This window comes from Gymnoscopelus braueri (assembly GCF_963280865.1).
Source record: "Gymnoscopelus braueri genome assembly, chromosome: 16".
Lineage (NCBI taxonomy): Eukaryota > Metazoa > Chordata > Actinopteri > Myctophiformes > Myctophidae > Gymnoscopelus > Gymnoscopelus braueri.
The window spans coordinates 52759853-52787712 of NC_137616.1; the positions used below are offsets into that span (position 1 = coordinate 52759853).

A 27860-nucleotide genomic window follows, 5' to 3' on the forward strand; every position below is an offset into this window, starting at 1 on the left:
GAGATGTACTTTGCATGTCTTTTCTCTTTCCCGGTACCGATTCCGAGACCCATAACTTGCATATGGGTCGTTGCTGAGTACCGATCCGACACCATTGTGTAAAAAATATAATATCTAGGACAGTGATTCTCAAAGCGGGGTTCTAAATGGACCCTTACAAGTCTGTGACTCTGAGAGGGTCCATTTGGTTCCATTTTTACACTCTGAGAGTTATGGCGCTCCTTGAAATGAAAAGGTTTGAGAAACAACTGATACGTTTAAAAAAGTCCATTAATAATAGTTCATGTGCAGCTAGTTAGTAAATGATGTAGAGTGTACAGTAAGACTATGAAACAGGTGTGACATCAATTCAAAATATGACTGTAAATGGTATCGGAACAACTCTAAAAATAAGACAAATAGAATAAAAAGGTCTAGTGACAATAACATAGCTGGGCTCTCACTCGGGGTTGCCAGATCTGCTTATTAAAATTTCCCCGCAAGATTCTATTTGAAAATAGCCGATCTACAAGTGTATGTGTAGATCTGCTATTTTCAAATACTGTAGCTGATGTGTATGTTAAAGTGCTCATGTGGCCCATAGTCGCTTCTTTTGGGCTGGTTTTCCTAGACCCGGTTGCTTGTTTCTCTCACAGAATCTGGCAACACTGCTCTCACTCTCTTTCACAAAATGGCATTCCTTTCACGAGCAATGTGGCACTGATGAACTCATTCTGTTGAACTCATTCTGATGAACTCATTCTGATGAACTCATTCTGATGAACTCATTCTGATGAACTCATTCTGATGAACTCATTCTGATGAACTCATTCTGATGAACTCATTCTGATGAACTCATTCTGTTGAACTCATTCTGATGAACTCATTCTGATGAACTCATTCTGATGAACTCATTCTGATGAACTCATTCTGATGAACTCATTCTGATGAACTCATTCTGTTGAACTCATTCTGATGAACTCATTCTGATGAACTCATTCTGATGAACTCATTCTGATGAACTCATTCTGATGAACTCATTCTGATGAACTCATTCTGATGAACTCATTCTGATGAACTCATTCTGATGAACTCATTCTGATGAACTCATTCTGTTGAACTCATTCTGATGAACTCATTCTGATGAACTCATTCTGATGAACTCATTCTGATGAACTCATTCTGATGAACTCATTCTGATGAACTCATTCTGTTGAACTCATTCTGATGAACTCATTCTGATGAACTCATTCTGATGAACTCATTCTGATGAACTCATTCCACTGATGAACTCATTCTGATGAACTCATTCTGATGAACTCATTCCACTGATGAACTCATTCCGTGCAAAAGACGTGTTTTACGTGTTTTTTTCCCCCAAAGGCCCAGAGTTCCAAAGACGTGTGTTTACGTGTTTTTCCACCAGATGGCGCCGTTCGCCAACCCGCGATCACCATCTGAGTCTCTCAGAGGCAGAGAAGCAGCAAAACCACGTGATCAAACACCACGTCGACTTTCGTGAACAAAAAAGAAAAAGAAAACGCCCTTTTCTCTGCTTTGTGTTGTTTTGAGGCGAAACCACCCCTCATTCAACTCCCTATAACTATGGGATGGACGATCTCGGCGGCACATCTATTTTTGCCAGACCCAAGGGGTCGGCCTACATGAGGCTTTGTACCCGTTTTCTCCATACATGGGCATGCCCCCTTTGCCCTTAGGCCCCAGCCATAAAAGTCTGTCCCCCTTTCCTCCATACATGGGCATACAGGGGCTGACACGTCATGTGACGTCCGGCTTATAAAAGTCTGTCCCCCTTTCGTCCATACATGGGCATAGACACAGGCTGACACGTCATGTGAAGTCCGGCGTAGCCGTGACGTAGTGCTCTGATCTTATAAAGTACTTATTCTGGGTCTGGCAGAACCAGGTCTCCTGGTCTTGTTCTCCGAGTCTATGAGACCCCCCCCCCCCCCCTGCGTCTTTTAAAGCGGCAGGTCGATCGTTGTGAAGAAGGATATTCTATGATGTTCCAAAGGTGAGTGAAAACACTCGAAAATCGCTGGCACTGGCGGCTATAGACTATGTTTTTTTCTGTCACTGAACGAGCTGGTAGTATGTCCATATGAGACTAGATATTGTCAGGGATTTGGGATAGTGTTATATCGTGATAATGACACATGTTTTATCTTTTCCTGGTTCCAATCAATTGACCCCTATTTAAAACTTTCAAAACAATTTAAAAAATCACACCCAGTGTGAAGTGAGCGTGTTATTTAGAACAGTGGTCATCACAGTGATGGAAGCTCACTAAAAAAAAAATGATTTTTTTTTTAAAGTGCGTGGTGCTATTTATAGGTTATGAATTTCATCATGCGTCTCGCTAGCCAATCACAGTACTGAGCAAAGGGTTTGAATACTTATCAGCCAATCACAGTACAGCGAAAGACACATTTTCACGACGGATGGGTCATGGGTCCCAACCCCACTTATAGGAGCGGCTACACCGCTCAAAAACAGCAAATCTACAAGCTGACGTAAAGATGCGACACAAATCTGCAAATCTCCATGTCTGTCTGTGTCCCTTTTATGCCCATATATGGAGATATTTGTCTGTCTGTCTGTCTGTCCCTTGTATGCCCATACGTGAATATTGTTGATGTCATCAATATGATGTCACAGCTAAGACTAGTGTGTAAAATGAAAAAAAAAAAACGCTCTTGCATTTAAATATAATCCATCTACAAGGAAGTGAGTGGCTTTTGCTATTGAATGACAGGAGAGATGATCAGAGGAGCAGAGTTTTTGCCTTCATTATTAGCACATGGACTGAAGTATGGACAGAGTTTGTCGGTGAAGGTGCAGCCAGTGAAAGAGTAGAGATGAACTCTGGTCTCCACATCATAAAAGGAGACCAGACCCTCCTCATAATCCACAAACACTCCCACTTTCTGGACCTTCTCTCTTGCAGGGAGGAGGACAGAATAATGGCCAGCATTGGCCTTGTACTCATTTCCATTCCTCAACCATATAGTCCAGTAACCATTGTTGGGGGTCAGTGTGATCGTTCCCTTCCTGTTGATGGACTCTCTGGCCACTCCTAGACTCCAGGCAGTCTTCCCTTTAACCTGAACCTCATAGTAAAACCTTCCTGAGGAGAAGCTTTGTTTTCCTAAGACACTGACAGATGTAGAGAATCGCTCTGCGTTGTCTGGGAGTTTCTTCCATGCGTTTCCATCATTTGCTTGTTTTCCATCCTCAGACAGGATGAGATGGGAATGTGCTGTATCAGGGTCCAGAGTTACTTCCACTGCATGTTGCTGGATCCTCATCAGCTCAACATCACACAGCTGCTTCCTCTCTTGACTGAGCGTCTTCTCCAGCTGAGCCACAGCCGTCCTCACAGTCCCCACATATATAGACCGGTGGACATTGACCTTTGTCCAGTCCTTGGTGGGTGGAAGGCTGTTGGTGGATGTGAAGTTCTGGAGGAGGTTGTCTTCAGTGTTTGAGAGCTGCTTCAGCTCAGAGCATCTCTTCTCTAACTGAGTGATTTCCTGTTGCAGATCTTTGATGAAGCCTTCTGCCTGTTTCTCTGTTGTTTTATGCTTCTCTTCAATCACATCAATGAGCTCAGCCTGGCTTCTCTCGATACAGCTGATCAGAGCATTGAATACCTGTTCACTGCCTGCTATCTCTGTGTCTGCATCTCTCCTGCTGATCTCTACTGAGTGTTTGACCTCCTGAATCTTCAGTTTTCTCTCCTGGATCATCTGCTGAACTTCAGCCTCTGTCTTTGCTTCATAATCTTCTTTCAGTTTGTGACTCCTGAACTGGTCCGCCATCTCAGAGAGAACTTTATTAACAGAGAATGTTGGCCTCTTATCGAAGGTTTCTTGACACAGTGGACACTGACACACATCATTAGTGTCCCAGTAATGTGTGATACAGCTTTTGCAGTAGTTGTGTCCACATGGAGTGGTGACAGGGTCAGTGTACGCATCCAGACAGATAGAACACAGGAAGAGCTCTTCAGACAGGAGAATGCTGGCGGACACCATTTCCACACCGAGACTAAAGTGAAAGGGTGTAACACTGGAAACTACTTAAGCTGATTAAATGGAAAACCGACCCACTGCAGGGGCTGATGTTACGATCCAGGGATGTTTAAGACTACAAGTGGAATCTTTAAGTTCTAAGTGGTTTGTCTTCCAATCTGGAAGCTTAATTTCTCTTCGCCTCTCTCAAGCCGACGCCCTCCGACTGTGCAATCAGCTGTTAGTGTCCTCACACCCCTGTGCAGTCGGCTTTTAAGCGTCTTGAATCTCACGTCATGTGAAGTCAGTCCCGCCCAAATATGGAATGCCACATGGCCTGGAATTTTGCGTAGTGTGGACCATGTGGACTCAACATCGAAAGCACCATTAAAACAAGGGAACCAGGAGACCTGGTACTGCCAGACCCCTAGTGGTTGAAATCTGAATGGCCGGACTTCGCATGACGTGTGTGCAGAGGAAAAGAGGGACAGACCGACCGACAGACCGACAAAGCCTCATGTAGACCTCCCCCTTTGGTTTTAAAGGAAGCCAGTGAACTTACGTTTTTAAGGGATGGTGTCAAGGCATTCTACACTTTGGGTGGCAGTGCTGTAGAAGGAGAATTTACCCATGTTTGTTCTATAGGTGGGTGGGTGTTACCAGATCGTTGTTGACGTTCCCTCTAGTATTGTGGCTGTGAGTGTCGCTCACTTTTTAGAGGTAATTAGTCAGATATGTGGGTATTGAGGGCAAAGTCGCATTGACTATTTTGAAAGCCAATCTCGTTTGTTACTGCTTAACCCTGTCTTCTACCCTGAGCCATCCTGGGCTAGTAAAATGTGTGGGGAAAAGGTGGGTCAATATGATTGGTTGATAGACGGTGATAGACAGACGGTCCCGTCCAATCACCTGCCAAGTAGCTTGGAAAAAAAGGGACCGCCCCTTCATCGATTGTGCTACCGAGGTCCCAGATGCAGTGGTGGAAAGTAACTAAGTACATTTACTTAAATACTGTACTCAAGTACAATTTTGAGGTATTTGTACTTCACTTGAGTATTTCCAATTTCCAATACTTTTACTTCTACTCCACTACATCTCAGAAGCAAATATTGTATTTTTACTCCACTACAATTATTTTAAAACTTTAGTTACTAGTTACTTTTCAGATATAAATTATTATATTATGAAACATACTTTAACCACTTTAGCCCTATTTTATACCTAGGCTATTTGGAAATAGCAGATCTACAAGCTCACAACGCGTCGCATCGCGACGTGTTGTGAGCTTGTAGATCTGCTATTTTCAAACATTGTAGTAAGGATAAGGATAATTCCTTTTAACAGGTCGTTCATGAAAGTCCTTGCGGTCTTGTTTCCAATGAGAACCTGTGAGCAATTGGGGTTAAGAGTCTTGCTCAGGGACAAATTTCATATCATCGGCACATATGCTGGGATAGCCTGGAATCGAACCTGGGGCAACCAGGACCAGCTGGTTCCCTAGGCGGGCTCACTAACCACTCAGCTATGGCCGCCCCGTACTTTTACTTTTGGTACTTTAAGTACATTTTGATACCAATGCTTTTGTACTTTTACTCAAGTAAATTTTGAATTCCGGACTTTTACTTGTAAACATTGCAGTATCGATACTTTTACTTAAGTAAAACATTTGAGTACTTTTTCCACCACTGCAAATGTGACGCAAGCTTCTTCCATCTGGCGGAGTCAGGAGGTTAGGTCATGGGTCCCAGGCCCGAGAAATAGTCGAAATAGTTTGATTTGGGAGGTTTGAAGCTTCGCAACGTCTGGGACGATATCAGTGATGGTGGAGATCCCCACACACACACAAAAAACACATCACACAACTTTCATGGGTTTATGGAAGGTTGTGGATTAACCCTTTGTGGTGGAACGAAGCCATTGGATGTCATGCTGATTGATCTCTGAGAAGAGAAGTCCTGGTTTCTCTGTATGAGACGTGAACTGGTTAAATCAGTTTAAAGGTTAGTTGCTTCTCTGTATGGAACGTGTCCTGGATGAGTCAGTTTAAAGGTTGTTTCTCTGTATGGAACGTGTCCTGGTTGAGTCAGTTTAAAGGTTGTTTCTCTGTATGGAACGTGTCCTGGATGAGTCAGTTTAAAGGTTGTTTCTCTGTATGGAACGTGTCCTGGTTGAGTCAGTTTAAAGGTTGTTTCTCTGTATGGAACGTGTCCTGGTTGAGTCAGTTTAAAGGTTGTTTCTCTGTATGGAACGTGTCCTGGATGAGTCAGTTTAAAGGTTGTTTCTCTGTATGGAACGTGTCCTGGATGAGTCAGTTTAAAGGTTGTTTCTCTGTATGGAACGTGTCCTGGATGAGTCGGTGTAAAGGTTAGTTGTTTCTCTGTATGGAACGTGTCCTGGATGAGTCGGTGTAAAGGTTAGTTTTTTCTCTGTATGGAACGTGTCCTGGTTGAGTCAGTTTAAAGGTTGTTTCTCTGTATGGAACGTGTCCTGGATGAGTCAGTGTAAAGGTTTTTTCTCTGTATGGAACATGTCCTGGTTGAGTCAGTTTAAAGGTTGTTTCTCTGTATGGAACGTGTCCTGGATGAGTCAGTTTAAAGGTTGTTTCTCTGTATGGAACGTGTCCTGGATGAGTCAGTGTAAAGGTTTTTTCTCTGTATGGAACGTGTCCTGGATGAGTCAGTTTAAAGGTTGTTTCTCTGTATGGAACGTGTCCTGGTTGAGTCAGTTTAAAGGTTGTTTCTCTGTATGGAACGTGTCCTGGATGAGTCAGTTTAAAGGTTGTTTCTCTGTATGGAACGTGTCCTGGATGAGTCAGTTTAAAGGTTGTTTCTCTGTATGGAACGTGTCCTGGTTGAGTCAGTTTAAAGGTTGTTTCTCTGTATGGAACGTGTCCTGGTTGAGTCAGTTTAAAGGTTGTTTCTCTGTATGGAACGTGTCCTGGTTGAGTCAGTTTAAAGGTTGTTTCTCTGTATGGAACGTGTCCTGGATGAGTCAGTTTAAAATCCTGGTGAAATGGCCTTTTCGGTCATTTTGTTTTGAAGTTTCAGTCTGAAACGGTAGCCTGTATGTTTCTGAACCAATCAGAAGGTCCCATCCCCATGGGCTATGGGAAGACATTTAGCCAGAGAATGCTATGTTTGTAGCCTGCGTCTCACGCAGGCTCAGGGGAACAGAGAGAGAGAGGCAGCGTGAAGCATGTTAATGTTGCTATGCTGGTTATTTCTTACGCTTTTCAGATACATATTTTAACTCATTCACTGCCAGAGTAAATAAATCGTCAAGTAATCTAATTTTAGGGACGTTTGATATGAAAATACCCAAAACGATTGTTGCCATCTATTGATAGATAAGACCTCATTATGACAGTAGGCTCTAAAAGTGTGACAACGTTTTTTTTGTTTTTTGTTTCATTTCTATACGTCTTTAAAGGTTAGTAGTTTCTCAGTATGGGACATGTCCAGCTACGTCTGTGTGTCAAAGGATACATCAGTTTAACCCATTAAAACCTTGAAAGCAGCTGTGCCATTTTAGATTTAGTTGCATATTAAAATACACATATATGATATATATTTAAATTGAACATGTTTAACTCAAATCTTTGCGTCGGCGGCCAAAGAAATATAATTTTTTGGGGGTCCTTTTTATGAGAACCACTGATATAGAAACATTTTTTTTTTTTAAACTGTTATGATTTAGAAGTCATTTGTAGAATCGGCCTCAGGTCTTAATGGGTTAAAGGTTAGTTGTTTGTCCGGCCCAGCTACGTCTTTGTGTGGACGGATACGCCTGGACGACGTTCCTCCACTTGGTGATGAGCGGGTATCTCTCCGCGTTCACCTGGACGTTCTCCAGAGCAGACAGAACCTCGTTGTCCAGCCTGGTGGGGAAATCCCCTCCTTCCATGAACACTTTGGCTTCTGGTACGAGGGCTGTGCGCTCGCTGGAGCCCTCTATAGGTTGGCAAGAAGAAGCAGAGCCGCCCTCCCAGTCCTCTCCCTCGAAATCCTCGTCGGCGGTCAGATATTCCTCTGAAGAGGTGCTGGACACGTCGTCGTCGCCATCCTCTGTCTGCATCTGTTGTTCCTCGCCGCTCCTCATTGCCCATGCTACCCGGAGGCCAGATGCCAAATCCAGACCGTCTTCTCTTGCATTCCTGGGATCACATACCCCCCGTGATCCTGGGAGTGCGAGAGAAGAAGGTCTGGATTTGGAAGACCGACGGTCTTCCAAATCCAGACGTTCTTCTCTTTCGCTGCTAGCAGGATCAGAGGTGGCCAGGTTGTCCTCAGCACCGTCTGCCTTCTCTTGGTTGTCGAGTGAGATCGAGAGATTCTCAAACTGTTGTAGCAGATCACATACTGGAGGCACAGAGCCGTCTGTCGTGGAAGATGATAAATGTCCTTTGCCGGTTGTTGAAGCAGGTATCAGATCGATGTCCCCGGTGTTCTGGTGAGCCACACTCTTGCCCTTCCCCTCCAGGTAACCCTCCAGCCTGTCCAGTCCTTCCTCGGTCGATAAGTCAACAAAACAGTCCAGGAAGAGCCAGTATTCTGCCCAGCGGTGGCCCATCCCGTGTGCCATCTCCCGCCCCACGCTCTCCATTCCCCTGTCAGGGTCCGTTTTGAGGACGGCGTGGAAATCCTTCGCCGGCTTCTCTGCCCGGTTCCGTGGTGGATTCCTCCATAGTTTATAAAACTCCTCTGCCCTTGAAGGAGAAAGAGGTCCCACGTACGCTCTCAACGCCAGGCTGGGATCGATCGGACCGCCTTCCGATCCAAAATCCAGAGGGTGAAAATCCTGCTTCAGTCGGCTCCATGGCGAACGTGTGAATGTAATCACAGGCCGGACACTGTTGTCTGTGGCTCTCAGCAGGTGCAGATAGCACCTATCTTCGAGGAATTCTTTAATTTGGTCCCTTATCTCCAATGTGTCGTTTCTCCTCTCACAGATCACATCACAGGGCCTTTGGCCGTACTTGTTCCTTGGCTGTGTGTGTGTGGTGGGATGTGAACACAGCAAGTCCACCACTTCTGGGCATCCAAACTTGCAGGCAAGGTGAAGAGGCGTGTCATTGTTCGTTGCGTCCGGCGTGTTGAGATACAGATCCACGACGTAGCCAATGCGCTGCTGAAGAACGGTTTCCCGATCGCCAGGGTACATGCGCATCATGAACTCTGGCTTGTCCAGTGTGTCCAGGAGCGCGCGGACAATCCCCGGCTGGTCGTCTTTGGCTGCTACATGGAGGACGTTGTAGTGACAGCCTAGATGTACGATGGTGGGGTTGTCTCCGGATCCTATCAGGTAGCGGGGGTTCTCCCACACCAGCTTTACAAAGGCCTTCTGGTCACCCTGCTCCACGGCTCTTCTCAGCTTGCTCGTGAGGTCCTGGGTTCGGGGGCCGGGGAACTCGTTGGCCTTCTCCACACTTACGTGTGATGTTCCTGGCTCCGGTGCAGGCCTGTTCATCCCCTTGGAAAACGTCTCCGCCTCCTGGCGTGTGGGGAAAGCTTTGAGCCGAGCCCCTTTCACCGCCGCCATGACTTTAAGGGCCGTCTTCTGATCCTCAAAGACATGAACCTTTTCCTCTTGAGGGCAAACACCATAAAAGACCAACGTTGACTCTGTTGGCTTATCTCCATCTGTACACGTCGCTTCTGTGCTCTCTTCTACCTCAGCCTCCTCCCCTGACTGGTTTAAATTCAGTCTTGGATCACGAACCTCCTCTAAAAGCCCTGTTGAATGTTCATCATCGAGGCTGTTTTCCCTCTCAGATCCATCAAATGCAACGTTCTCTCTCTGCATCAGGGCTCGGGCCAGCATCTTCTCATAGGTGCCTCGTGTGGTTGAAGTTATCGGGCCGCATTTGAGTCCTGCTGCGAGCATCGAATCCCGTAACCGTTCTTCTGTCATGGTCTGTAGTCTGCCAACGATGGCGTCCATGTCGCTATCGTTGACCAGGCCCGACGTCCATGGCACATAGGACAATATGAAGCACTTAAAGCGTAGAATACTGTACATGGGGAAATATGGAGCACTTTAAGCGTAGCACAAGCTGCTTCATCTGTGACCCCTGAAGGATCCAGTCTCAACTAGCAGTCCACTGGTTACAATACACCAATTCAAAGCCTGTGACGACATCATGATGCATATAAAACCCATGACGTCACCATGATGTGTATAAAACATATGAGCATATAGCATTACCCACACATGGTGGGTAATGCTAGCATGGATAGGTCCAGACATGGGTTTGATGTGGTTTAATTCCGAGAGTGTACAACGTGTTATGTCTGGGACCACAATATACACGTCAAATCTTCAGTGTTAATTTAACTCTGAGTATAGAAAATGGAGTTCTTTGTGTAGTTGTGTACCCTCTCAGAGTTACCTCGTGCTTTACAAGGTGTCCCGGGCAGCATTCATGCAGACAACAGTAGCAGTTATCTTGCTGTTTGAAGTTGGCTTTGCGAGAACATCTTTCGACGCAAAGCGTTCCTCATTCCTCCTAAACAGCTGGAACTGTCCCAGTACAGTGTAAACCTTTTCCTCCCGTCTTTTCCTGGGCGAGCGTCCCTTCTGTGGCCTCTAGCGCCATGACACATCTGTCCCCCATCATGACACATCTGTCCCCAATCATGACACATCTGTCCCCCATCATGACACATGGGGCAGCAGTGGCTCAGGGGTAGAGCGGCCGGATGTGAACCGTGAGGTTCTCAGTTCGATCCCGGGCTCCCCCAGAGTTAGTAGTCGAAGTGTCCTTGAGCAAGACGCTGAACCACTAATTGCTCCCGATGAGCAGGTTGGTGCCTTGCATGGTTTCCTCCTCCATCGGTGTGTGTGAGTAGCCTGTAGATCAGTTACGTTTGGCCTGTCTTGTATGTTTACACCTTTACACCAGCGAGTAGCGGGTCATTCAGCTGTGTTCCGTTTATTGACAAACGGACATCCTATTGATGATGTCATATTGTCCAAATGTGGAGTCATGTGGAACTGATCTACAAGCTCACAAGCTTGTAAGATCATCTAGACCATAATACTATGGTCCAGTCCACACTTCATAGTAGGACTGGACCATATGGACAATATTAAAATATATTATTTTGTCACCAAAATTCCTCAGTGTTGATTGTGACAATCTCTTCTTTTTCCCTAATATTCTCAAAAATAGCAAAAAATAGCTGATCTACAGGCTCACACCATGTTGTCATGCGATGCATTGTGATTCTTGTAGATTAGCTATGTTTGCTGAAAGTTCGTTTTCATCTTAAATAATGTGTGTGGTAATGCTGACTATAAGGTGCTTGCTTATATATATACTGTGGGCCCTATTTTTGCCAGTGCCTTTACCCATTATCCCTAAACTTCTTTGCCATTTCTTACTATTTTAAAATGTATTTTCAAATAGTTCAACTATTTGAACAATAAATGACACCTGCACAATAAACAACAATGTATTTTAGCATCCACTCAGTCACTTGTCACTGGTTGAGTCACTGGTTAATGTATTTTTTATAATGTAATAGTTTATATCTGCAAAGTAACTAAAGTTTTCAAATCGTCAAAGTACAATTTTGAGGTATTTTTGCTCTACTGGAGTACTTCCAATTTGCAGTGCTTTTACTTCTACTCCACTACATCTCAGAGGCAAATATTATACTTTTACTGCACTACAATTATTTGAAAACTTTAGTTACTAGTTACCTTGTAGATTTTGATTATTATTATTATTACAAAACACACATTAACCACTTCAGCCCTATATACATTTCGGCCATTTGAAAATAGCCGATCTACAAGCTCACAATGCGTCGCCATGCGACGCATTGTGAGCTTGTAGATCATTTATATAGACAATTGGAAATACTCCAGTAAAGTAAAAGTGCCTCAACATGTTACCTAAGCACAGTACTTGAGTACATGTACTTAGTTACTTTGCACCACTTAGCGTACGTGATGGTTTTCTGGTCCATCTGTCCAGTGACCTCCAGGCTGTAGAACCTCATGTCACTGATGGCTTCAGACAGATCCTTTGCAGAAAGCATGGAGGATGAGTCCGTACTGTTCTGAGGAGCCAGGTAGCCATATTGTCTCAGCCATGACTAGTGGAGACACACAGGAACAAAGACACAAAACATGGGTTTGTTCCAGAATAAGAAATAACCAAACATTTTGAATGAACAAATTAGGGGTGGGACGATATATCGATATATCGATATATCGCGATACTTTCTCCCGCGATAAATAATCGATATTAAAAAAATAAATAAAACGATATAAAAAAAAGGACTATCGTGATATATCGTTGGTGAAATTTCTTGCAATATATAACGAATATCGTGATATCGCAATATATTGAATATCGTGATATATATTGTTATCGTGGGCCTAATATCGCCACAGACATCGTATCGTGAGGTACCCATATCGTCCCACCCCTAGAACAAATACAACTTTTATGCAGGGGATTATTATTATAAAACAACTATAAACTAGACTAAAATGTTAGTGAGTGACTAGTGGAGAAGAGATCCAGTAGAACTAAGAGACAAGTCATTTCATGTTTGGCTGCGCTCAGGTGTTGCTGAAAATAGCAGATCTACAAGCTCAAAACGCGTCACCCTGCGACGCGTTGTGAGCTTGTAGATCTGCTATTTTCAGCATGCAACTGCAAAGTGTAATCAGCCATTTCAACGCCATCAAGACACCGCCAACATACATTTTAGTCTACTAAATCAACTGTAGATTTAGTAGAGAGAGAGAGAGAGAGAGAGAGAGAGAGAGAGAGAGAGAGAGAGAGAGAGAGAGAGAGAGAGAGAGAGAGAGAGAGAGAGAGAGAGAGAGAGAGAGAGAGAGAGAGAGAGAGAGAGAGAGAGAGAGAGAGAGAGAGAGAGAGAGAGAGAGAGAGAGAGAGAGAGAGAGAGAGAGAGAGAGAGAGAGAGAGAGAGAGAGAGAGAGAGAGAGAGAGAGACGTACAGAGCATATGCTCACATACAGCTCAATGAACTCATGTCATGATTAACAAAGTGATAAGAGTCATCTGGTTGTAGAGAACGATCAATAACTCACTGACCACCATTTATTTGGAATGAAATGCAAATCAGGGGTTGCAACATTTGTTCTTATCCCCCCGGACCCTACATTAACTTTGGTTTATTCATTGATCACTCATAGTTAAATAGCTAAATAGCCGATTGAGCTTGTAGATCTGCTACTTCACTATTTTAGGAACATTTTGATATTTTCAGAAAATGTTTTGACTTCTGAACAATTTCCAGTATACTGTATATTGAAGAGTTTTGATGTGTTTGGAATGTGTTTTTTTGTAAGAAAGGTTAAATAATTATAGGCCAAATAAAACTATCATTTTTAAGTCCACGGAAATAATGAATTGAACTTGAAGGTTGAGGATGATTTAATTTTAATTTAGTACAAGAATAGTATATCTGTCAGTAAAATGGAACCCATTTATTTCACAGAATAATGTATTGGCAAATTACCAATACCTGTACAAAGTCATATTGATCCCAATATTTGTCACGTTCAGCCCTGGACTTCACTGACTGAAGTAGGATCACATTCACAGATTAGAGATGTTATCTAGGCTACTTTCCCCACAAGTTATTTTCATAAAAATGTGATTGAACACGCGCTAATAATGACTTTAGTTGATTTTTCACTATTTAAAGTATAGTACAGTATGGTTCTGTATCAGTTTATGCGTCAGTTTTAGCAGATTTCATTCTAATTGGCTACTATGACTGCCTTTGAATTTCTGGGCTACGGGCAGGGGACAGGGAGGTACGACGCGGAGATCCAGGACAAGGGACCCCTCGCGGCGCCGACACTGCCCCAGGACCAGGCCCCGGTTCCGGGCGTGCTCCATAGCTACCTCGCTGGCACCAGTGGCCACTTTCCCCCCACGCAAAATGTCACGCAGGGGAGAGGCCGTGAGCCTAGAGCTTCCTGGGAGCTCTGGACTCTGAAGAAATCCTGGCTTTTTTCCGAATCCTCCAGGATTTGGGGCCTCTCGCGGCGCCGACACTGCCCCAGGACCATGCCCCGGTTCCGGGCATGGTCCATAGCTACCCGCTGGCACCAGTGGCCACTTTCCCCCCACGTGAAATTTCACGCAGGGGAGAGGCCAGAGCCCCAGACCTCACGGGGCCTGCAAACACAGTAGGATTTTCACACTTTTTCCCGGTTTTTTTCGGCCGCAGTTTGCCCGGGCAGGGACCCGGGGGGGGCACCGACGCGTGCGCACCCCCGGCCCGGATCCAACGAGCCCTCCGCCGGCGCCGGGCGACCCAGGGACAGGGAGGTACCGCCCGTTTTGGCCCGAAAAAGAGCAGATCGACAAGCCGAAAAAAGTTGAGATTTTCGGCCGGGGGTCCGCCAGGGGGTCCCCGCGGACCTCTGGAGGCCATACAAACACTCAGCGAGATTTAAAAAAAATGTTTTAGAACCATGATTTTGGGGGTCTTCGCCGCCCCATCGCTACCCCAGGAAGGTGCCTCTTCCTGGGCATGGTCCCTACCTACCCGATGGTACAAGTGGCCACTCTCCCCCCATGCGAAATTTCAAGCAAGGGAGAGGCCTGGAGCCCAGAGCTTCTTGGGAGCTCTGGACTTAGAAATAAGTTATGCAACAATTAATGGTATGACCCAGAAGCCAGGTTTGGTCCTCAATTAGTGCCTGATGTACATCATGTTTGTTAAGTGTGAGGACAGCTGCACAATTCCTATCAAAATAGTCCCCCCCCCCTATTTTTACATTGCTGCCAATATGTTTCTGTATGATGCAAATGCATTCCTTTTCCAATGTGTAACCTATAGATGATTATTTTAGTCAATCAATGAGTTATATTTGTTCATCTTATGTCAATATTGATTGAACATTGCCTCATATTTGCATTCATTTATATTTCTGTTAGTTGTAAATGTTTAATGATTTAATTAAATATACATAACATGTGAAGATTAATAAAACCAACAGTTGAACAGACATCATTCTTGTGGAGGCTGCCACCGGTTAGTAATAAGCTATTCAGCATATTCATGATTCACACAATTATTTACTTAAAGTCTCTGTTGTATAGGCATACGTTGGAGTGACTGTAAAGGCTGACTGAGCTGTCTCAGAGGTTGGAGAAAGTCCAAAGAGAGTGACTGACATTGAGGCTGCTCTCTCAAAGGTTGGAGAAAGTCCAAAGACACTGTGTCTTCAAAGGATAAGTAATGAATGAGTAAAGCAATTACATTGTTAAAATAACATGAATGTTTTTTTAATAAAGCTTTATAGACTTAAATAATAAATAATATTCCAACCAATATTCAAAGCAAAAGGAATATGACATTCATGTGTAGTTCATTAAATATAAAATAAACAGAAATGACCTCCTGAAGTGAGCTTGAGAAGCTCAGCTTTCATCGTTGCAGTCTCTGGTGCGTACAGTAGGTGTTAGAAAAACATCCAACACTTTTGACCACCGCTGCCTGGTGCCTGCAGGGTCCCCCAGTGTGTCCTGCTGGACAGGAACACAGCTCCAGTTCCATGTCCACTACATACGTTTCTGTTGACCCCTTGACCTGAAATGTTCTCTCCCCAACCTGTCACACATTTTGATTTAAAAAAAATATATATATAGGTTTTCATTGTAAAGACAGAGATGGAGCACTTTCAGTGTGCAGTTATTACCTGCTGAATGTCACTGACTTGGATGTTGGTGTCCAGATAGCCTCGGTCCCAGCCTCACTTATCTGCGAAAAGAAGAGCCTGGTCACGACCTAGAGCAGAGAGTGTCTAGGAAGTGGTAGGAAGGCGGGGCTTCTGGGGTGTAAACTTCCCCCGGAACTTGACTTTTTTTGACCAATCACGTTGCGGTGTCCCTGAAAAACATTGCCCCGCTGAAACATTTTCTCTTTTCCCACAGAGCTGGCATTCTTTGGTACGGTGACAGTAAAATATATTCAAAACATGGATTCTAGCGTTACGCCGACGAAACCGGTTAAATATACCGACCGAAAAAAGCGCGGTCTCCCCGGTGGTGTGGAAGAACCTAACGCACGACGTGGACTTCTTCCACAATTCACAGAATTACATTTGAAGGTACGTAGTAAGGTTGTTCACTGAGTTGTTTAACGTGTTAACAAGGCAAGCTAACGTTATTAATTCGTTTTCCCAAGTTAAATTATGTTTTATCTTATAAAAATAAGCAATGACATAGCGTTATTATGCCCTTAATCCAAAATTAATCATTTTGCTATATCCGCAAACTTGCCATAGGTAGAAGATGCTCTGTTTCACACAGTGGTGTAAAGTAACTAAGTACATTTACTCAAGTACTGTGTACTTAAGTACACTTTTGAGGAATTTTACTTTACTGGAGTATTGCCAATTTCCAATAATTTTACTGCTACTCATACATCTCAGAGGCAAATATTGTACTTTTACTCCACTACAATTATTTGTAAACTTTAGTTACTACTTAATTTGCAGATATAAATTATTACATTATAAAACATACATTAACCACTTAAGCTAGTTTATACCTAGGCTATTTGAAAACGCTATTGTGAGCTTGTAGATCTGCTATTTTCAAAAGATTTTTATACATTTGAATACTTGTGAATACAGCAAAGGTCAAAAAGAAACATTCTGATAGCCTCCATTTATTTTTTTCAGAGGAGAAATGTTCTGTGGTTCTGCTGTTTGTGTGAACACTATAAAAATGTGCAAGTTCTTTTATTTGCCCCACAATGTATAGAAATGTTTAGATAATAATTTAATCCTAATTTAATCATAATCCAAGGATAAAATGTATGTATATATTGCAGGATGCAGAGAGTCTGGAAGTATCCAGAGACCCCACAACTAATGTCTCTACATCTTCAAGACAAGTTCAGCGGATGTGTTCAGCACCAGTCCCTGTACTCTTTTCCCCTGGGAAAGTTAAGGTTAGATTATAGAAGGTTAGAGTAAGGGTTGGGCAATTAAAGGGTATAGTGACCTAGGAGATTACACTAAATGAAAACGTCAGTACAATTCAATCAAAGGGTAAGTAATATAAATAGGTTTGAATTGGTTATGTACTACTAAAATAAACATGGGCTCTTCTCTCTCCACTCTCTCTCTCTCTCTTGTCCTCTGATCGACATTTCAGCATGCTGTGAGTCAAATAGGTGACACACACAAACGGAGGATGACTGCAGAACCACAACCTGTTCCCTTTTCCCCTGGGAAACCTAAGGTCAGGTTAGAGTAGGTTAGAATAAGGGGATCAAGTGTAAGACTTAATATATTAAAATGTAACATTGTAACCTTTCAGTAAGTGCGATTAATTTACTTTTAAATCCATCAGTGGGGTAAATTTAAGATGTTGAATATTTTAATTTACTATTAAAATAAACTTAGACTCTTCTCTATCCACCATGTCTTTCTCTGGTCCTCCGATCTACATTTCAGCATGTTGTGAGTCTAATAGGTGACACACACGAACAGAGTGATGTCCCAGTTTCAAGTCAAGGGCAGAAGATGTCTCCAGGACCACTCCCTGTTCTCTTTTCCCTGGTGAAAGTTAAGGTCAGCTTAGAGCAAGGGGATCAAAATGGAAGTGACATGAATTCATAATAAATGGAACTGGAAGATTACATTAAGTTAACATATTACAATTCAGTTATCCTGTGGTAAGGTTTAGCATAAAGAGATCTAAAGGTAAGTCACTTGAACATGTTTCATCTGTTTTATAAATTTTTAACTCATTGTTATAGTATAAGGAACATGGACTCTCCCGCTCTTTTCTCTCTCTCTCTCTCTCTCTCTCTGTCTCTCAGACATGCAAAAGTGTCACTTTTCAGCTACAGTCACCTTTTTGAACCCAAATAGTCTCTGTCTCTCTCCTGTCTACATTGTAGCGTGCTGACAGACCGCTCAGTGACACACCCAAACTGACTGTTGTCCCTGCCTCATCAAGTACAGAAGAGAAGATGCCTGCAGGAACAGTCCCCATTGTCTTTTCCCCTGGGACAGTTAAGGTTAGATTGGATTAAGGGCATGTGGCATGGATTAGAAAAAGTATAACTGGGAGATTACAGTAAGTCAATACAATCTAATGCAATGTGAAATAATGCTTTAGATGACAGAAGTGCTAACTTAGTTATAGATTAATATTTGCTTTATTTCCAGTGGTTCAAATAAATATACTTTATACTGCTTGCCATGCCTTAGCTATAATCATAATGGTGACAGCCACATGGAAATGTAAGATATTAAGAACCTGTCATGACCCTTTATCACTATTTAGAGTGCATTTGGTGATGGCTTATTTAATCGTGTGTGCATTGTCTGCATTGGCTTCATGCACAACAGTTGTCATCACACCCAGCTCAGTGTTAGTTAGTTTGAAATATGCCAGGTGGGCTTTAGTAGAATGTGTGATGGCTGACTGGGGACAGCAGTCACAAGCAATGAAATCAATGTGTAAGGGTTGAGGGTTCCAAAGGTAATGAACTTGACAAGTTTCAATCAGTTGTTATTGTAGGAGCCAAATTTGTACTGGATTGGATTAGTGATTGATGTGATTGATGAAGGCACCTCATTGGCACCTTGGTGGTGGGAGTGTCACTTTGGGTGGCGTTTTATGGCTGGTTTGACCATGGAGGTAGGGTGAGCTGAGAGAGCTATACTTTGTTGACCGCATTTTGTATTATTGGGATTTATTGCTCGCAGTTATCTTTTTCTTTTCATATATTTGCACATATATCACATATTTGCACATATATCGGTTTATTGGAAAATGCTATCAGCCGCAATAGTTATGATCTTAACTCTTTCTTTAGTACTATTATAAAGCTGAACTTTCCTTCTCTCCCACCCTCTCCTTTTTCTTCCCCTTCTGTGTCTCTTGTCCACATTGCAGAGTGCTGTGTGTATGTTAAGTGCAAGACGCAGAAAGACTGATGTCGCTGCCTCGTCAAGTGAGGGACAGCAGGTGCAAGCAGGCAGCATGCCGGCAGTGTCCACTGCACCAAAGACACCAACTGCAGTGCAACTTACAGAGTCTGCACAGGTATGCATGTACTCTTAATGATGTGGGGAAGCTCAAAGGAGCTGACCCCTCTTCAATTTTTAATGAAATTAACCTGTAATTAATGAAAATGAATTTAAAGGGAAGACTTAAAGGGCAAGACCACTTTGGTAGAGGTTTGGGTTGTGTATTTACCTTGCCATGGTGTAACTCCAAAGGTGGACAACAAATCAAAAATAATTGCTCCATTAGGATCATTATTATTATTATATCATAGGATTAGGATATGCGATGATCCCAACGTGGAGATCCTAGGCATGACTTTAAGACCTTTCTATCTTCCCCGCGAATTTGGGTGCATTTTACTTTTTCTAGTTTATGTGCCTCCTAAAGGGCCAGGAAGAGCTGCACAAGCAGCAAAAACCACTGCTGACTGTGTGCACGGACTGCAACTGCAGTATCCAGAGACACCAGAAATCGTGCTGGGAGACTTAAATCAGTGCTATCTGGACACCGTGTTGCCGGGATTTGAACAGTATGTTAAGGATGCGACGAGGAAAAATAACATTCTGGACAAGTGTTATGTGAACATCCCAAATGCATATGTTGCCACGGTTGGGCCGCCTATATTGACCTCTGATCACAACGTTGTGTGCATGACTCCAGTTTATAAGTCAAAACTGAAGAGAGGAAAGGTGGAGAAGAAAGTAGTTAGGACATGGACAAATGAAAGCAAGGAACAACTGAGAGCATGCCTGGACTGTACAGATTGGGACACCTTTAGAGATGGTTCATTGGACGAAATAACCACTGTTGCAAATGATTATATTAATTTTTGTGTACAGCTGGTTGTTCCTACAAAGGAAATTAAAATCTATCCGAACAATAAATCATATGTGACCAAGGACATAAAAGATGTAATAAATGAAAGGAAAATAGCCTTCATAAACAAAGACTTTGGTGCACTTAAATTGACGGAAAGAAAGCTAAAAACAAAAATGAGGCAGGCAAAATTGACACATAGACAGCATCTAGAGGATGCGTTCAAAGCCAAAAATCACAAAAAGGCGTGGGATACTATGAAATCCATGACAGGAATGTCATCCCCAACAAAACCTATTGTGACAGATAATGAACTTGGCTTTTCTAATGACCTAAATACTTTCTTTGCCAGATTCGAATCATTAGGCGATTCCTCTAAGTGCACTGAAATACTTAAGGCTGTAACACCTGCCCCCTCAGACAGAATTATCATCACTGAAGAGGATGTCAGAAAAGTGTTTTGGTGTACTAACACAAGGAAAGCTAATGGGCCGGACGAGTGCAGTGCTTTCCTCCTCAAAAACTTTGCATCTGAGTTGGCTCCTGTGTGGCAACCAATATTTCAAACCTCTGTAGACACACACATAATTCCTCTGTGTTGGAAAACCTCACACATAAAACCACTACCCAAAATCCAATGTCCAAAAGAACATAAGGATTATAGACCCATAGCTCTCACTTCAGTGATCATGAAATCACTGGAAAGAATACTGTTGCAACATCTTGTAAGTATAACTAAAGACAAATTCGACCCCTGTCAGTTTGCTTATAAGAAAGGTTGCGGTACAGAGGATGCGGTTGTCACACTGGTCCACTTCATTACAAAACACCTAGATAAGTCTAATAAGAATCATGCAAGGGTGCTGTTCTTAGACTTCTCTTCAGCTTTCAATACAATACAGTCTGATATTCTGGTGTCAAAGATGGTACAGTTGGAACTGAATCCATACTTAATTCACTGGTATGCTTCCTTCCTTACTAACAGAGTACAGAGGGTGAAAGTGAACAGAACCCTCTCCGCAGCATTAACTACTAATGTTGGTGCTCCCCAGGGTTGTGTAAGCTCAGCTGTACTTTTCACCCTTTATACTGACAGCTGTCGTACTGAGGAATGTCTGTCTGAATGTCGCACTGACAAACCAGACCAATACATTCTAAAGTACTCTGATGATACAGTTTTGATTTCTCTTTTGGATAGTTCCAGTGATCCTGGACTGCACCAACACAGAGTAAATAAGGTGGTGGAGTGGAGTGATAACAACGCTCTTATCATTAACACAAAAAAGACAGAGGAGATTGTTTTTGGTGCCCCACTAGAGATACACAGATCCCCCATTACTATTCATAGTGAACAGATCAACCAGGTATGTTCGTATACATACCTAGGAGTAGTAATTGACCACCTTCTGTCATGGAAAGACCAGATTGAATCAGTGGGTAAGAAGACAAAGCAAAGAGTCTATTTCCTTCGCCGCCTGAGATCTTTTGGTGCTAGTAGACAGATTCTTCTTTTGTTTTTCACTTCTGTTATTATGAGTGTTCTTCAGTACTGTAGTACCACCTGGTATGGATGTCTGTCTGTAGCCTTAAAGTCACAACTGCTGCAGCAACTGAACATTTGTTCAAAGATTGTTGGACAACCACTTCAGAGGCTCTATACATCTACGTATAATGACAGTATGATAAGGTTGGCAAGGAATATCACTTCAAACACAAGCCATGCTTTGTATGGAGAATATAGGTTGCTGCCTTCAGGAAGGAGATACAGTGTTCCTACATACAATAAGGTCAAACTGAAGAGGTCCTTTGTCCATCAGACGACATTGAGGCTTAATCAGGAGTTGTAGGCTTGGGGTAGGCTGAGAGGTGGACATTGCTCTTGTCTTTGTATGTCTTTATGTATGTATTTTGTTTTGTTTTCTTATGTCATGTCAAATGTGTGTACTGTTTATTGTTGCAAACATGGCTGCTGGGTTGCAAGACAAATTTCAGTGTGAACTGACAATAAAGTATTATCGTATCGTATCGTATTGATTAGAAATTGATAATTCAAAATATGCTCCTCATTGACTTACATTGTACGCTGAAACAGCTCTCAAAGTCACTATTTTAGCACATAAACGAACACAAACAAAGCTGATTCAGAGAATATAGAACATCACCAAACCCAGTACTGTTTTTTTTTTTTAATAAAAATGTCAACTTCCTGTTGATTTTACTATTTGAAGATCCGGATCCGCAGATCCAGTCTGGGTTTTCTTCTAAATAAAAATAGCAAAATCAACAGGAAGCTAACATTTTTATTTAAAAAATAAACAGTACTGGGTTTGGTGATCTATATTGTCTGAATCAACTTTGTTTCCGTCCATTTACGTGCTAAAAGAGTGACTTTGAGAGCTGTTTCAGCGTACAATGTAAGTCAATGAGGAGCATATTTTGAATTATCAATTTCTAATCAATGGAGCAATTATTTTTGATTTCTTGTCCACCTTTAGAGTTACATAATGGCAAGGTAACTACACAATCCAAACCTCTAACAAAGTGGTCTTGCCCTTTAATCTAAAAAAAAGTATCTTTCTACATTACAGATCAATGTGGACAGATCGCAGGACATGGGAATACATGTGACAGTAACTTCCCCCTCACGGAGGAAAAGATGTTGGGTAAGTGTTACAGAGGCAAATAAAATATGTGCCACACATATTTCACTACTTATGGTCATGAAACCATAGGCTGATTTTGCTGTTTGTGTTCCTGTTATGATTAAATACATGGCAGGCTAGTAAGACAGTTTCATCTAAATACATTAACAATGGGTGTTACACTTATTACCAACCTATTATTAGCTACCACTGTGTACCTTACATCAGAAGATCTTATGTCTTATGCAGCCTGCCATTTCTTTTAACCACACTGTAGGTTTTCATCAGAATTTGAAAGAATTTCACAATCTGTCAAGGGTTTCATGACCCTAACATGATGTCTTTTCATTTCAAGATGTACACCTTTTGATTGTGGTATATTTACTTTTGTTTAAGGTCAGGGTGAAGTATCCTACATTTTTAAAAACAAGACTCCTTACTGGGCCATTAGAAAAAGTGGCAGATATCCTGGTTCGGGGCCAGTACCACAGACTCCCACCAGCTCTAATGAAGATCCCTGATCTAAAAAAAAGGATGATTGCTGAAGTGCTGAAGGAAGTAAAGGCAGAAGTAAAAATACTAGTCAGTCTCAGATTTCGGTCCATCTTGCGCCAAACCAGCCTGAATGACTTGAAAGACTTCCAATGGACAACCGTTGTGTCAGAGTGGAGAGACCATGCACCAACCTTTCTGAAATTCCTGGAGGGAGCAAGTAAAGTGACTTTCAATGGACTCACATCTTCAGACACCCCAAACAGAACTATCAAGAAGTGTGCTATGGCCATGGCTGGAGCAACCCTTATCCGCTCACGCGTACAAACCATGAATGCGCCACAATATATCAATTCATTGATCCTGCGTGAGGCAGGGGCTACCAAACGATGCTTCAAAAGACTCTCCAGATTGGGAATGTGCGTTTCTCACAACAGCACACTAAAAACCCTCAAACGCATGGGTGAAGTATTTGACAGCTCTGTAATTCAGTGGAAAGAAGATATAATTCTTCTTCACAGTGGAGAAGGTCAAGAAATGGAAGGGATACTCGGTGTGCCATGTCCTTCTGTTGAAGAGGTTTGTACATTGTATACCAAAAATAATTAAGATCCCCCATAATTTGTATTAATACCTTAGAGATAATGTTAATATCTACCACCAAGTATTAAATAAATTGAAATGTCTTAACCACAAAATATTACATATACAAAAAATACCGCAATACATATTTCCCCTCCCCCCCTTTATTGTGTGTGTGTGTGTGTGTGTGTGTGTGTGTGTGTCGCACTCTTAAGGAACAGCCTGCAACTGGCCTAACACAAGACCTCCACAAACTTGGCCTATCATCTCTGGAGACTTTGGTTGGGAAAAATAGGGAATCTGATGGAGAGTACCAGGTATTAATTTCACTCAATTTGGTTTAACATTAAAACCTACACATAATACAAATACTCTATGAAGGCTCAATTGGTTACATTAGGTCAATGCCAACCACAGGCCTTATGATGTAAAAAAAAAAGGATAAAAGCGTCTGCTAAATGACTGTAATGATGTGGCGGCACTGGAATAAAAAAATAGGGAAGAATAATTGAGTGGTTTTGATTTAGAACATATACTGTGGGGGCTCCTCACTGGAAGGTTAGTCAGTACATTACAGTCATTTAGCAGACTCTTTTATCCAAAGCGACTTATAAGAAGTGCATTCAACATACTGTAGGTAGGCAAGGAAACTACTAATCACCAGAAGTCTTAAGTGCATTCTCTTCTAAAACAAGCAGCTAAGAGTATACCTATCGCTAAGGTAAAAGTGCAATATATCAGCTACCTACTTTCTTAAACAGATGAGACAAATGGGGAAAATCAAATGAGCAAGAGCTAAAACAAATAAGTGTATCAAATAAACAAGATCAAATAAAACGAGAGCTCGTACAACTAATTGACAACAAGTAGGCAAGGCTAAGAGGAAGGGTCAGGGTAGTGTTTCCTGAAGAGGTGGGTTTTCAGCCTGCGGCGAAAGATGGGCAGTGACTCTGCTGTCCTGACATCAGCGGGGAGTTCATTCCACCACTGTGGGGCCGTAACAAAAAAGCTGTGCCTGTGTAGATCGATTATTAATTACTTATTTGTTTTCTTGCTCTAAAGGACCATGCTGCTACAAGTCGAAGTGAAGAATCAATGTTGGGGCTACACAGTGACTCGGAAGGGAAGGTACTACATAACCACACATTTTTTTCCCCACAATGTTCAATACCCTTAAATGGCTTAGATGCCAAGCTACATTTATATGGCTTAATTCTATGTATGTATGTAGACACACACACACACACTCTCTCACACTTTTTTTTACTTGCTCAAAAGGTACAGCCTGCCACTGGCCTAACGCAAGACCTCCACAAACTATCATGTCTTGAGACTTTGGTGGGGATTGACAGTGAGTCTGATGGAGAGTACCAGGTATTAATTTCACTCAATTTAATTAACATTAAAACCTGTTCACACTACACATACAATATGAAGGCTAAATTGATTATATTAGGTCAGGGGTGGGCAACTTTGATGATGGAGAGGGTCACTATATTTCCACACTCACTCCAGAGAGCCACAATGCATGTTGTTGCTGTCGGACATATTTTAACTTATTTCGTAAATTAATGTAATTCTAGTATGTCACAAAACAATTGCTGAGAAAAAGGGGGCAATAAATAAATGGATACATAAATAGATAAATAAATAAAAACATGTTCTGTTTTATACAAGACCAGGGATATGGGTTACATTTCACACATGAGCCACTTAAACAGTGTCATGATTGGCTGTAATAGTTCTTTGGATAAAACTCATCTAAATGTATAGCATTTGTGAGAATAACTACTTATTAATCTCATGATAAACAAATAGACTGACGAGGATGAGGACACGGAATCCAGAAATGAGGAGGATGCTGACGACGAGGTTGCTGACATCGATCCTCTCACTGGAGTGGACTGTCATACGCCAGGGTCTTCAACAGCTGATGGACAGGTGAATCCTTTACATGTAATGTCCATGCAGCATATAGTGCATTTATTTTTTACACAATAAAACCGTTACACTGATGGAATACTGTAGAAATAAATCTGTTCATTGTGCAAATTTATAAATGGCTCTCTAAATGTGTCTAAACTTTGGCCTCATTTGTTCCCCAGGGTAACCCACATTTGGCTCCATTCCAAGTGACGGTAGACAACCTAGACCGTGCTGTTACACCTCACGTAGTGTCAATGAAGCATCAAAGACTGGACTACCATTGGTTACTAATGGTTGCAAACCAAGAGAGGGTCAGCGCCGCACATCTGCCACAAGATGTCAGATCATCTGTCCTCAATGTACCACTCTCTGAACTTGTCCCCAACCAGGATGACCGTAATTGCCTTAAAATTGAGTTTCAGGAACTGATTGGTAGAGTTATTGTCTCCAACTTCACATCATTAGAGAACTTCAGAGAAAATGTCCAGTGGCACCTACCTCATCAATATTCCCACGAAATGGCCCTAAAAACTCTGATAAAACCACTGGGTATACTGGATGTGGACGAAAAGAAATCGAGTGACATGATCCAAGCTATGCGTCACATCAATGACAGGTATGTCCCATATGTGCCTGTTGACGATGGGAAGACGACATTGAAGCCAGCTGTGAAGATCATTGTCACTGGAGACCTGTTGACGAAGCAGAACTCTGACCGTGCTGTAAGAGATCTTCAGAACAGCAACACAGAGTATGAGAGACAGATTGGCATTGTTCCTTCTGTGGCTGACTTTCACGGCAGCATGAACTTCAATGATGTTATCTATAAAGAGTTCTATAATGTCTCCTCCAATTCAGAGATTGGTACATTGTTTCACTTGAAGAACCTAACCGACAGGAGAGATGTAAGTGCAACAGCACTGGGAGACCATTATAGAGCGAATGATGCATTCGTCCAGGATGTGACGGATGCCCTCATCATCACAGCTACTCTCGAGTACTTTGGAATGGACAGTGTGCATGATGGACCCAAACAAAACTCCCCACCAAATTTCAGTTCTTCATTAGAGAAACAGCAATGGTTTGACACTCAACTTGGTAATATAGTGGACAGGTATGTTATGAATGACCACATAAATACACTTTTCCCAGTAACAACTCCAAGAAGTGAAAGCCAACCTGAAGCACAAGAACACAAATGCCACTTAGCAGAATGCATCTACCCACCATTCCAAAACTTAACGGAGCTCAAGAACCACGAAGAAGAGGTACATGGTTTCCGTCTTTTCCATCACACTCCACAAGCAACCACATCTCGGGGAGGTTTTCTAACTGATGGGGTTTATAATTACCACACCGCTTTCATGAAAATGACCATGCTGGAGAGGGACTTCCAGGATTCAGTGAAGGAGGGGGATGGCGACAGAACCTGCCGCCTGTGGAAGTTTAAAATGCTTCATTTTAAGCAAGCAGGTCGACATCGGTACTCTCTGGAGGCACTCAAACTCCAACTAGATCTACATGCTTTGCTGAGTCCAAGTGATGCCCACAGGCTTAGATGGAATAGAACTGTGAATGTCACTGGAGGTGCTGGTAACAACATATCTCTGGACATGAATTGTGAGCACTACATACTCTACACGAAACAGTGCATTTCACAAGTTGGCGCAAACATCAACTTTGACATTGCCCAGTTCATGAGCCAAAGTCTGGGAGAGACGAAGACAATTCTGGACAACTTTGACAAAGACTGTAAAGTTCCACGTGAGTCAGGGAGACACACAACTGCCAACCGAGACGATGACATCGATGCGATGGTCAGTGTGCTACACAAAATACAGGTGTTTAGGCAGAAGCCGGGCAGGATGTACCCCCACTTTAAGGAGCAAAATGCAAATCCTTTGAACAGACTAAAGTCCCCAGCACTATGGAAATGGATCAGTGAACAAATTCTGAAGATTGACACGAAGATCGAGGCAAACAAATAGTCTCCTACTACATCTGTAACTCTCTCTTGTTCCTCTGACTTTCCAATCTTTCTCTCTTTCCCTCACTACCTAATCCATCTGTCTAACCCCCACAGCTGATGCAGTTTTTTAATTGTTTTTAATGTGGCTATCTAAATTTTTTCAAATGTAGATGACTAGTGTTCAGGCGGCCCTCACACCTACGTTGAACCGCAGATCCGACTATGCCCATATATGGAGATCTCTCCATATGGTCCCTTTTATGCCCATCTATGGAGGCACTGGTTTATTTACGCCTTATACCATGACGACACATTGAGGTTAGACCAGTGATTCTCAAACTTTTTCGACCCCTGTAAATAACTTTCATCCATGGTACCCCTGAATGACA

At 42.5% G+C, this 27860-nt stretch overlaps 2 protein-coding genes across 2 annotated transcripts in view; one reads left to right on the forward strand and one right to left on the reverse strand.

Annotated features, from left to right (window-relative positions):
- LOC308102580 (E3 ubiquitin-protein ligase TRIM35-like) overlaps positions 1–27860 on the reverse strand; it is a gene marked incomplete at its 5' end in the record, with an annotated part of 614451 nt that overhangs the window by 498273 nt on the left and 88318 nt on the right. The gene's annotated exons all lie outside the window — the stretch shown is intronic.
- Positions 15982–27490, forward strand: LOC308103902 (uncharacterized protein; the record flags this gene model as incomplete). The annotated part of the gene is made up of 8 exons (XM_080454111.1): positions 15982–16121; positions 16850–18046; positions 18931–19080; positions 22449–22523; positions 22899–23315; positions 24855–24950; positions 25395–25517; positions 25682–27490. The coding sequence occupies exons 2-8, from the start codon at positions 17999–18001 to the stop codon at positions 27488–27490; spliced, it is 2718 nt and encodes a 905-aa protein (XP_080310237.1). The 5' UTR covers positions 15982–16121; positions 16850–17998.